Source organism: Triturus cristatus, chromosome 5_2, assembly GCF_964204655.1.
Source record: "Triturus cristatus chromosome 5_2, aTriCri1.1, whole genome shotgun sequence".
NCBI classification, from domain to species: Eukaryota; Metazoa; Chordata; class Amphibia; order Caudata; family Salamandridae; genus Triturus; species Triturus cristatus.
Genome location: NC_140588.1, coordinates 304,585,075 through 304,598,097, shown reverse-complemented (window position 1 = coordinate 304,598,097; position 13,023 = coordinate 304,585,075). Strand labels below are relative to the sequence as shown.

At 44.9% G+C, this 13,023-nt stretch overlaps 1 protein-coding gene across 5 annotated transcripts in view; it reads left to right on the top strand.

Moving 5' to 3' along the window:
• The window catches only part of LOC146822909 (glutamate decarboxylase 1-like), a 931,087-nt gene that overhangs the window by 660,405 nt on the left and 257,659 nt on the right, over positions 1-13,023 (top strand). For all 5 annotated transcript variants that reach the window (XM_085607065.1, XM_085607066.1, XM_085607070.1 and 2 more), the window contains one exon: positions 12,160-12,276. In XM_085607065.1, the coding sequence (XP_085463191.1) occupies positions 12,160-12,276 (117 nt within the window). The remainder of the gene's footprint in view (positions 1-12,159; positions 12,277-13,023) is intronic.

The following is a 13,023-nucleotide window of genomic DNA, read 5'->3' as shown; positions in this document are numbered from 1 at the left end:
TGCATTCCTTTCATTAATTGGAGTGTGGCTGCGGGGCAGATTTTGTGTTTTTTTGAAAACGTTCATGCTCGTAAAAAAAAAACCCCGTCCTGCTTCTAGATGGTACTGCACCTTTGTGGCTTTCAAATATATTAGGGATCATGAAAGCGCGCATGCTTCAAGTCGGTGCTGCTATTGTGTATCTTTTAAAATATATTAGTGATCATGAAAGCAAGATGGCACTGCAGTCTCGAAGCACGATGTGTGCTTTCATAATCACTAATATATTTAAGAGAGCCACACATCAGCAGTGCCATCTAGAAGTATGACAGGCGCTTTCATGAGCATGAATACTTTCAAAAAGTCACACAGTCTTTCTAGTAGCCATGCTCTTATTGACAAAAGCAATGCAGCAAGTGCAGAAGCACGACGTGTGCTTTCATAATCACTAATATATTTAAAAGCCACACAACAACAGTGCCGTCTAGAAGTATGACGGGCGCTTTCATGAGCATGAATACTTTCAAAAAGTCACACAGTCTGCCCAGTACCCACACTCATATTGACAAAAGCAATGCAGCAAGTGCAGAAGCATGAAGTGTGCTTTCATAATCACTAATATATTTAAAAGAGCCACACATCAGCAGTGCCGTCTAGAAGTATGACGGGCGCTTTCATGAGCATGAATACTTTCAAAAAGTCACACAGTCTTTCTAGTAGCCATGCTCTTATTGACAAAAGCAATGCAGCAAGTGCAGAAGCACGACGTGTGCTTTCATAATCATTAATATATTTAAAAAGCCACACCACAACAGTGCCGTTTAGAAGTATGACAGGCACTTTAATGAGCATGAATACTTTCAAAAAGTCACACAGTCTGCCCAGTACCCACACTCATATTGACAAAAGCAATGCAGCAAGTGCAGAAGCACGACGTGTCCTTTCATAATCACTAATATATTTAAAAGAGCCACACATCAGCAGTGCCGTCTAGAAGTATGACGGGCGCTTTCATGAGCATGAATACTTTCAAAAAGTCACACAGTCTGCCCAGTACCCACACTCATATTGACAAAAGCAATGCAGCAAGTGCAGAAGCATGACGTGTCCTTTCATAATCACTAATATATTTAAGAGAGCCACACATCAGCAGTGCCGTCTAGAAGTATGACGGGCGCTTTCATGAGCATGAATACTTTCAAAAAGTCACACAGTCTGCCCAGTACCCACACTCATATTGACAAAAGCAATGCAGCAAGTGCAGAAGCACGACGTGTCCTTTCATAATCACTAATATATTTAAGAGAGCCACACATCAGCAGTGCCGTCTAGAAGTATGACGGGCGCTTTCATGAGCATGAATACTTTCAAAAAGTCACACAGTCTTTCTAGTGGCCATGCTCTTATTGACAAAAGCAATGCAGCAAGTGCAGAAGCACGATGTGTGCTTTCATAATCATTAATATATTTAAAAAGCCACACAACAACAGTGCCGTTTAGAAGTATGACAGGCACTTTAATGAGCATGAATACTTTCAAAACGTCACACAGTCTGCCCAGTACCCACACTCATATTGACAAAAGCAATGCAGCAAGTGCAGAAGCATGACGTGTGCTTTCATAATCACTAATATATTTAAAAGAGCCACACATCAGCAGTGCCGTCTAGAAGTATGACGGGCGTTTTCATGAGCATGAATACTTTCAAAAAGTCACACAGTCTGCCCAGTACCCACACTCATATTGACAAAATCAATGCAGCAAGTGCAGAAGCACGACGTGTCCTTTCATAATCACTAATATATTTAAAAAGCCACACAACAACAGTGCCGTCTAGAAGAATGACAGATGCTTTCATGAGCATTAATACTTTCTAAAATGCACACAATCTGCCCTGCAGCCGCGTTCCTATTATCCATAGGAATGCAGCAAGTTGCATGTGCAGGAGCCACTTTTTGCTGAACTTGTGACCCTCCTTAACCCCACAGGCTGCTGTGGAAGAGGTATGCTTACCTGCCGCTCACGTATTCCTTTTCCACAGTGGTCTTTTCCTCCACCCAATATTCCACAATAAAGAAATGACAGTTTTTCGCTCTGCTCGTGTTTTAAAAGCAGCAGTGCAAATGGTCTCCGACGAGATGTGCTGTCAAGTGAAGTGTATGTGCACTTCACCCAAGGCACTGCACGCTTGGGGTAGCATACAGGGAACAGTGGTAAGGACAATAAAGAAGTAGACAAAGTGCATTTTAAATTTGGTCCTAACACTGTTGTGGTTGGTCAGCTACCCAGCAGGAATGACCTATACAGGAGGATGTAGGGCAGAGTAGTCTCTGCAACAATCCAGCCTGTTTCCTTATTCTTCCTCGCCGGACAGACTAGGAAGACGGTCCCAGGTTTGACTAAGTCTCCTGGCCTGAGGGCTGGGGGGGGCTTGTGTAGGAAACTGGGATTTTGTTGCTCTACCCCGCCCCCCCACACGTTTTGCCTTGTAATAGATGCAACTTTGACTGAAGTTCACAGGAGTCATGCTAACCAGGTCCCCAGTACTAGTGTTCTTTCCCTAAAAAGGTTCAATTGTTTTCCCCAACTGGCAAAACCATTACCACCCTCTGTAAGTCCCTAGTAAATACATACCTGCCAACTCACATGGTGCCACCATGTGTCACACGATTTCGGCTCCCTTCGCACAGTCACACGGTGAGGAGCCAAACCACATGTTGGGTGGGACAACAAGCTGAAAACCACTATAAACAGTGAATTTCCAGCTCGTTTATGGAGGCTGTAAGCAGCCGATATCCATTAAAAGGAGTGAAAATACCCCAGGACATGGGCGACAACCTGGATGACCCTTTATTTTCGGGTTTTTTGGAGGGCCTTGGGCGATTGGTTAAGAGCAGAGTGCCTCTTAGATAGCTCTTGGTACCAGCCCCGCCCCCTCCAAGGCCCCACCCTCTCCTCACAGTGTGAAGTTATTTTATAATTTGGCAGATACATAAATGGTACACCTGGTACCCAGGGCCTGAGGCACTAAAGAGGGTCCCTAAGGGCAGCAGCACAATATGTGCCACCCTAAGGGACACCTCATCAAGCAAATGCCAGGATGCTACAGCAGGCAGTATGTCTTGGAGCAGAAAAAATTGAAAACACAACATGTCACAAATCCCTGTGTGTCATGTCCCCTAACACTGCATGTAATATTTGTAAGTCACCCCTACAGCAGGTCTGACAGCTCTAAGGCAGGGTGATCAATATTACATGTGAGGGCACACCTGCATGAGCAGATATAACCCTGTGCTGGTCAGTCCTATTACTGCCAATACAAGTGACCTGTGAAGCCATTTTAAACCATGTGCAGGACACTGGTAAAAATGAGTTCCCCAGCTACATGATGGCTTCACTGAAAATAGGGATGTTTGGTATCAATCATCTCGTATTGGTAAACCCACACTGATGCCAGTGTTGGATTTACCAATACATGCAGCCAGAGGGCACCTTAGAGGTGCCACCTGAAAACTTACCAGGCTCAGGTGTGCTTGCTGATGGGTTTCTGCCGCCTGCCACCCAAGACTCTGTTCTGACCTCCTTGAGTGAGAACATTTTGCTCTCAGGGGACCCAGCACAAAGCCTGTCCATGAAGAGGTTGTAACACCCCCTTCCACAAGATATCCTGCTGATTAGCCTCTTTGGGCCGGTGAGCTTCAAAGAAGCTGCCGCCTTTGGCTTGTGAATCTGGCTCCTCTCACAGGGAAAGAAGCCGCCCCCCTGTCCAAAGCCCACCTGGCACCTGGATAGATGGGGAAATTAGATAGTCGGGTAGGTGTGCCACCTCCAGGCTAGTACCACCCCTAAGGTGGGCTACTGTGAGGTGGACATGATTTTTCAAAGAAGCTGCCGCCTTTGGCTTGTGAATCTGGCTCCTCTCACAGGGAAAGAAGCCGCCCCCCTGTCCAAAGCCCCCCTGGCACCTGGATAGATGGGGAAATTAGATAGTCGGGTAGGTGTGCCACCTCCAGGCTAGTACCACCCCTAAGGTGGGCTACTGTGAGGTGGACATGATTTTTCTGAAATAGCCATTTTGTGATGGCCTAATTAGAATTTCTGGGACAGGGTTATGCCCACTTCCCACAGGAAGTAATCATATAGGGGGCCCATTAGCTACTACCCTACACTCCCCTAACAACCCCTAAATTCAGTATTTAGGGGAGGCCCTGGCACCAGAGGGGAAGTTCCTAATGACCTAAGAAGAGAGAGGACACCAAGAGAGACAAAAGCCGAGAAGAGAGATGAAGCAGCTGACCTGGTACCAACCCTGCTGGCCTATGTGCATGCCTTGTCGAAAAAGGCACAAAAGTCGACTAGTCCCACAGCTGTGACTCCAGAAACTTGGGAGGACTACATTCCTTCAAAAAAGACTCAAGACCTCCCGTGAACAGCGGACCTGTTCTAAAGAATCTCCAAAAGAGAAGACCTTGAGGCCTCTGGAACTGCCAAAACCCGACACCCAAAGCTGCCACTGCACCTGTTTCCTCCAGCTCATGTTGAAGTGGGCCACTAGTGCCAACAACATTTCCCAGCCCTCCAGAGCTCGAGTCCATTGTGGTTTCACCCCTTCTGGACTTCCTGACGTTACCTGCAGCCTCTGCATGCAGGTCCCCTCAACCGCAACAGCTCAATTAAGGGAAAACCTGATACCGTCTCAGAGCATCGCAAGCCCTAAGTCCCCTTCCTGGTTCAGCCAGAATGGGTTCCTAGCCAGTGCCCGCAGCTCTTTTGCAGTGACCGATCCCCATTGAAACGCATTGGGCTCCCTACGCTGATTTGCACACGGTCGCCCTTGTCCCATAGGTGGTGTACTGTTGGTGCTGCCTTGGACCTTACCCATCACTCATCTTAACTCCTGGAGAATGGTCCTGTAAGTCGATGTACTGTGCCTGTTTTCAGAACATGTTTTCCTTACATAGGATAACATTGCAGAACTCAGAAATTTCAGTGTCCACTTTTTAAAGTGAAAAGAATTGATATTTAAAAAGTACTTACCTGAACGATTTTTCTCTGATGCCAAATCATACACATTGGTTCTTGGTATTTTTAGAACTTGGTAGGGAACTCCTTCTTAAGTAGTTTTGTTATTTATCAATCATTGTGTGTATTTTGCTTGCTTGATAACTTTATTTCGGTCAAAAGACCATAAAAGTACAAATAGACATTTCATCAGTTACATTAATACAAATGGAGCGATAAAACAATAAATAACATTTTAAAATTTAAAATCTTTAAAAAACAAGATTAAACTTTTACGTCATCAAGGTAAAGGTAGTTAGGTTAAAAAAGTTTTCCTCCAACGCCACATGCCGTAAAGATAGCGAGATACAGCAAAAACAATAAGTGGGTCAGTATCATAAGTTAAAGTCCTGCTGGCCTGTTTAAAATGGCGAAAGCCCAGATTCCTGCAAATGGGAATCAGCCAACTTTTCCTAATTAAATGATAGGCAGCACAAAAGAACAACACATGTTCAACAGACTCAGTTTTATAGTTGCAAGCAGGACAACTTTCCGAATTTCGTGCCTGCCACTTGCATGAAAAGGACCTAATCGGTAGGGTGCCATACCTTAGTTGGACATACAATTTACGGGCAAGTGGGGTTTCTATTTGATCCATGAATTCCTCTAGTTTGGATTCCTGTTTAACCAAGAGGAATTCTAGGGTCAATCTACCTATCGCTAAAGAGCTCAAATGTAGAGAAGAATTTTTCGAGGACACCAAAGAGAGGATGACCTTCTTTGGAATCCCAGGGCAACTTGCCTCCGGATTTACCCACATTTCCGGGAGTCCTAGTTGAAAGCAGACTGCTTTGATATGCAGAAGCCAAGGGATTTTTTTGAGTTTCAGTGCAGGCCACATCTCTGCAAATTCTAATTTATACGGGGACAGTTCAGGCACCGACCACAGCCTTTTCCAATACAAGATAGGCCTTGCACTAATAATCTCCTCGATTGGGACTAGCCCGAGATCGAACATAAAAGGGATTGATGGTGTGCTAGAGGGAAGGCCAAGAAGGGATCTTAAGAAAGATAACTCAGCCCTTGTAAAGGAAACAGACTGCTTGTGTCCCCAAAGTTCGGCTCCATAAATTGTGGCCACTCTTGCCTGTCTACAATAGATTTCAAGGGCAGGAGACACTGGTTGAAAACTTGATCTTTTAAAGACTTTTTTCAGACCCCCAGTCAATTGAACAAGCTTGAGTGTTGACTTAGACATCTGAGAATCCCAACTAAAGTTCTCTGTTAGGGTCACGCCTAAATAAACGAAAGTTTTGACTCTCTCAAGAGGAATATCAAATAAAACTGGGTTTGGACGCACCCGTTTAGGGGGGTTAAAGATCATGTATTTAGTTTTCCCCAGATTTATTTCAAGTCCTCTAGACTCACAAAACTTAGCAAAACCGTTCAGAATATTTTGTATACCCGAAAACGTTCTAGACAATAACAAAGTATCGTCCGCGAACATCAGTCCGGGCACGCGTCCTGATACTAATTTAGGGGCATCATTATTTGGTATACAATTCAGGTAGTCAATAAGGCCATTCATGTAGAGACTAAACAACGTGGGGGCCAGGACACACCCTTGGCGAACACCTTTTTGAACGGGAAAACGATCGGAAAGTTCCCCGTATTTCCCACATCTTACTTGGGCGTAATTGTTGGCATGGAGCCTAGATAAAACAGCCAATAAGTAAGAAGGGAGACCCATGTCTGCCAGGACTTGCCAAAGTTTAATACGGGGAACCAGATCAAAAGCTGCCCGCAGGTCCACAAACACCAGGTAGAGGCTGCCACCCTCGACCAGGGCTGTTTTCCAATACAGGACCTGCAGGCGGAAGATCTGATCTATGGTGGAAATACCAGTCCTGAAGCCACCCTGAAAGGTGGTCAAAATCCCATTCTCTTCGATCCAGCCCAGGACCCTGTCCAATAAAACCCTCCCCATTAGTTTTTGTGAGGTGTCTATGAGACTAATGGGTCTATAATTAGAGGGGGTTAGTGGACAGCCCTTTTTAAAGATGGGTACTATTTCGGCCCCAAGCCAAGTAAAGGGAACAACACCCCCCTGCAAGATGCTATTAAATAGGACAACCAAGTAGGGTGCCCAAATCTTTGGCTGGGCCCTAAATAGGTCCCCGGGTAGTTTATCCAAACCCGGAGCTTTGTTCGGGAGCATTTTCCCAATTGCTTTTTCCACCTCAATCATAGTGAAGAGCTCCGGGGAGGCATGGGGCACTGGAACTAGAGGGAGGTCAGGGTTAACAACAGACAGATTGTCAGAATCACTTGAACCATATAGGTCACAAAAGTGACTTTCCCAAGATGAGGCTGCAATATTTGAGACAGGTGCAGATGAATACCCACTCACTCCAGTTGCGACAATAGACCAGAATAACTTAGCGTCCTTGCAACTAAGCGCATTGCCCAACTGCTCCCAAAGTTCAACCTCCACTGTTTTCTTGGCGTCACTAATTGCCTTTTTATACAAGGAACGGTTCGTTCTAATAGCTACTCTGTCCCCGGTTTTTACTACCAACAGCAGGGCCTTTTTGGCCTCACGACAGGCTTTATTATACCACCCTACTGATTCATCCCTTGGCTGTGTAACCCTTTTTACAGGGTACAAAATATCCCTTAGTGCAGTAACCAGTTTGCAATGGATATCTGTAGGACTGCCCATAGACCCAACTTCCCCCATCTCCTCAATAAATGGAGTTATTATCCCATACAGTTCCGCCAGTTTACTATCCGACGTTAAGAATTCTGGCCACTTTACTCTCCTTCTACAATTACAGATTTCCATTGGATCTGGCAAAGGGTTTTCACCTGGGACTGGATTTTTAAGCCCAAAACTTCCCAATTTAAGGGTCAGAGCTAGAGCATTGTGATCACTTTCCAACCTCTCGATGACCACAAATTCATGAAGTTTGTCCCAGTGTTTGGCTTCAATGAAGATGTAGTCAATTATTGAGGTATGGCTAGCTCTGTTAAACGTTGATTTCCCTGGTCTATCAGGCATCACCCTTCCATTGCATGCGCGCAATGATGAAGCTAAAGAGAGAGACTGCAATTGCAGGACTAGGGGAGTCCATACCTTAACTAAAGGGGTAAGTGGGTCCGGAATATTCCAAAGTGAATCCACTTCATCACAATCTCCCATATTTGGATCCAGTAAAGGCTCAAAATGGCAGTTAAAATCCCCGCCTATAATTGGTACAGTAGAGGGGTCCAATGACTGTAATAGTTTGGACAATACAGTAATTGCCTCTGATTCAAGGCCCCTCTTAGTGGGTCTAGAGTAAACATTTATCAGAGCAATGGTCGGACCCTTCACTACATCCAGTAATACGAGTTGTACATCCCGCGAATCTGTAGTAATAGCCTTTGCCTTTACTCCCAAATGGGAGCCAACCCATAGAGACAACCCCCCTGAAGGCCTTCCCCTGCCACTTTTTCATGCCATAACATCAAATATTGCGAAGCCCGGAGCCACACTCTCTTCAAGCATCCAGGTTTCTTGCAGCATACAAATGTCAAAGGAAGTAATAAATGATCTCCACTCCAAGATTGGGAGTTTATTTTTGAGTCCGGCCACATTCCATGAAATGATTTTAACACCTTCTACATTAGATGATTTCTTAGATGTTTGAAAGTCCGATAGACCAGCTAAGTTACCCAATAAAGGCGACCCAGCAACCGCCCCCTGGCTAAATGCACAGTTTGAAGGGGTGCATAAGATAGGAGAGAATACAATTTGTTCTGGACTAAGAGTCCCCTTTAATGGGCTTTGTAGTTCCGTTGAATCAGGATTAATCGGTAGGCCAGAGTGTGTTGAAGGGTCAGACTGGAATTCAACTAAAAGTGGTTGAGTAACTTGACTCATCTGTCAATCGCAACCGTCGAGGTTCGAAAGGGCCTCGTATCGGTTTGGGACATCCAAGGGCGTAAATGGGACAGGGCAGTCCAGCCTCCCAAAGTGATTTCCATACTTCCATGGGGGTACAGTATCCCAGTTTAGAACATTATCGTTGGTCATTAATTGATGATTAGTTTCAAACATTTTATACTTATTTATGTAGAAAGCACTGGGTTTAATCGAAGGCATAGGCAAAGGGGGAGCCCTGAAATAACTGCCTCTACTCACTTGATTTCTAGGATAGAAAAAAGTTAGTTCCAAGGGAATAATGGAGCTCCCCAAAATCCCCGCAGGATGGTTAAGAATATGCCTCACTACTGCAGGGTCCCTGAAATTAACAATAACTAGATCCCCATTTATATCCTTTGTTCTGTTTCCCAGCCAGTCTAGCCGGCGTACATGGAGTATTTCCCCATTCACATGGTAAGGGAGTGGACGATTTTGGCTCAGCCAATGTACAATCTTATTTTTAAGCTGGAAAAATCCCTCCCTCTTGCCATCTGGCAGTTTAGGAACTTTCGCCAGCACAACCACATAGGGGACCGCTTCTGGTGGTAATTCAACCCGGGGCTCCCTGTGGGTAGTGTCTCTGCTAATATTAGGACTCATACACTCTTCAGTGCCCATATTTGTTTCCTTACGTATGTCCCTGTTCTTTGGGGATTCATTTGGAGTTGGTAAGGCCAGCTGTCTTACTGCAAAAATGACACGTGCTACAACTGCCTATTGTATTGATATTCAGTTAACCAACATTGGATGAATGAAAGGCTGAGTAGGTCTTACTGGGACTTAAACTTTGAGGCCTGTGAGACTTGCGTACACTGGCTGCATTCACACTTTCCCCTATCCTCAATGTCTGTTCAGTGGTTTTTCTTTGCCATTTGTCACGGTGCATGGATGGTTGCTCCAACCATACCTTCTATTCCTCGTTAAGAGAAAAATTGGACATTATTTTCTTTGGAGGGAAGGGGACGTTGTACTCCCCCCTGCTTCCTTGAGTGCCCGGACCATGCTATGTATGGAGTTGTTCTAGAAAGGTGGCAAATGTGGGCATTTATATATGGGAATCACCCATAGCAGCACACACGCCTTTTCCTCGGCTGCCTGCTGCCAGGGAGGCTGCTGAAGCAATACCAACAGCTCATGTTTAGGGACCGAGAGGGAGGAAGGCCAAGGCGACCTCAGGCGGAAGAGGTATCACATGAGCCCCAAAGTGACAGAATGGAATGCAGCATTCAACACTGATGTTCCAACGTATGCAATCACTTTAGACGGTATAGCGAAGCTCACTTTTGCCGGCTGCTTCTGTGAGGCTACAGAGATGACGACAGCATTGTCCTAAGCAGCAAGAGCATGTAACACGTGACTGCGCGAACAACGTATGAATGAGACCGATGTTTTATAGAGTCGAGCTGCATTTATGGTTGGCAGTCTAACACAAATAGTAGGGCGCATATCACACAATATCGTGGAACGCAGATTACATTGCAAGTACTTATGTTTGAGTTCCCACAGAGGATGTTGCTCACGTATCCACTACCACAGAGGTGGTGCATTAGCAGCATGAACGCCAGCCTTCCTCAGAGCTTCGCTGCTTTCCAACTCCCTCTCACCCCTTTCACTCTCTATGTGGTCTAACAAGGTTTGGACTACTCTGTTGGTGTTGTCTCTGATCTGTGCTCGCGCCTGATAGACGTTTAGCTCGCCCAGAGCACTTACCTACAAAGGCTGCTGCCTACTGACCCCACAGCATGTGCTCCCACCACAGACATGGCCAACCCTAACCTATTTCCTCTTGGGCCTCCCCACCATCTTATCTAGGAAACGTAATGGAGTCTGCAATGTCAAACCCTTGGCTCCAGGTGACTGTGAGAGGTTGTGAGGGTGCACTGGATAGTACAAAAGATGCTGCTCCCATCACCCTCCGTGTGTTGAGAGCATGACATGATCGATCTTGCTACTTCATGGCTGTGCATACCAGCCTCAGAGCTCATGGGGTGCCCATGTGTAGGGGGTTACGGCACCGTACGATGACTGAGTCCTTGCGTGTCTGTGGGCCAAGGCACTGTCTACAGAGAGGACTTTCTTTCCCTCGCAGTGCGGCCTCTGGTGGTACACAGTACAGAGGGAAAACGCCATCAGTCCTGACACCTAGGTGTATATTTACAAGCGGATATCGTCACCAGAACGTCACTTTTAGCACCGTCCCGGTGGCACTATGCCCTTCTCCATATTTACAAAGTGGTGCTAAGTCACGTTTTGTGGCTTAATGCCGCTTTGTAAATATGGCACCTTCACACGCATCACTTAACACTAAAGGGGCGTGCAATGGGTGTTGCTGTGGGTGTTCGACCGCAACACCCGTTGCTTTTTGATGCGGCCCCAGATTTACAAGGATTTGTAAATCTCAGGCAGCCCAAAAAATGAACACCATGCACGAGCAGGCGGTAGAATTGCGAATGAGGAGAAATACTTTTATTTCTCCTCATTTTTGCTTTTTCTATGTGTGCTACGTTATGCAGCACACATAAAAAAGAGCAAAACACAATTAATGATTGTTTATGTGCAGTAAGGTGTCCCTTTCTGCACATAAATAATCATTAAATAATGACAATTTGCTACTTCTATACTGAAGTAACAAATCACCGTTATGGATTGTTTATGTGCAGGAAGGGACACCTTCTTGCATATAAACAGTCATTCCCTGCAACGCAGGCACCCTTGTACTATGGTGCAAGGGTGCCTTCGTTGGCGCTAGGCAGCTAATTTGAGCACAAACGCTAGGAAAACATAGGGGTGCGCTGTATTGTTGTAAATACGGCGCATCACTGCGTTTTGGAAATGTCGGAGCGAGGCGCTGCCAAATTTGGCGCAGCTCCACAATCCAACATTTCATTGTAAAAATGCCCCCTAGTACTTCCAACAACGCATACTTTGCCTTTGGAGAGATAAAATAGTTGAATGACACTTCCAACAAGGCAATGCCGGAAAGGGGCGGATCAGCTGTCCCATTCATGAATGCTCTCTTGTGGGCAGGTGCAAAATGCGAATGACATTTTGATCAAGCAATGGATGAAGAGGGCTGGCCCAAAGCTTCCTATTATGAACATTGTTTAATATTTTTTATACATTTCATAGGCTTTCAACAGCTGTCCTTAAAAAGCATAGGAATGAGACGTCCTTGTTTCATTAATAATGTATGACTTTGGTTTTTTTTTCAGGGATATGTCCCGTTTTATGTCAGTGCCACTGCTGGGACAACAGTGTTCGGAGCATTTGACCCTCTTGCTGATATTGCAGATATATGTGAAAAGCATGGACTGTGGATGCACGTGGACGTAAGTACTTTTAAAATATTGGCAATACGTCAGGACTATGTGTCATGTTTAATTTACTTTCATTCAGTAACAAACTAAACCATCTTTTGTGACAACAAATCTTTCATCATAAATATGACATATTGTCACTTGTTTTGTTAACGATATTCAAGTTGATGAGCAGATATATGAGCACAAACATCTTTCATCATTTTAGGATGTATGTATACATAACCATGGTTTCCTATTGACGCAGGCTTTTATCTAAACATACATGGCAGGTAGCGCTATATGTTTGTATCTATTTTGGTATAAATCTCTGGCGGTCAGTGATCAGTTGTCAAACACCACATAGAAATAGCTGACGTGATCTTACACAGGCCTTGGTTTCAGGGGTCTGACTGAACACGCTTAAATGAAGTGTGTCAACCCGCTTTGAATTTCTTATTCTGTACAAGGGCTCAATTTTGCACATTTTCCAGAGAAGGAAAAAGGTGGGGGTGGAGTACCACTGATTGGCTGGAGTCCACCATCATAATCATCAAAATACTTTATTCATCCTCCAAGGACCCCAAAAGCATCAAGTATAAAAACATGATTCATACATTCAAAATATATCATTAAAAGAAGTTCTGAGAACCAATCATATAAGTTCATATACATAAAAACACACTATAGTCTATATCTAGATTGTTGATCACATAGAATATAAGGAACAGGTCTCTTAATAATAAAGTGCCTCGAGTGGCTTCGATTAACAGACATCAA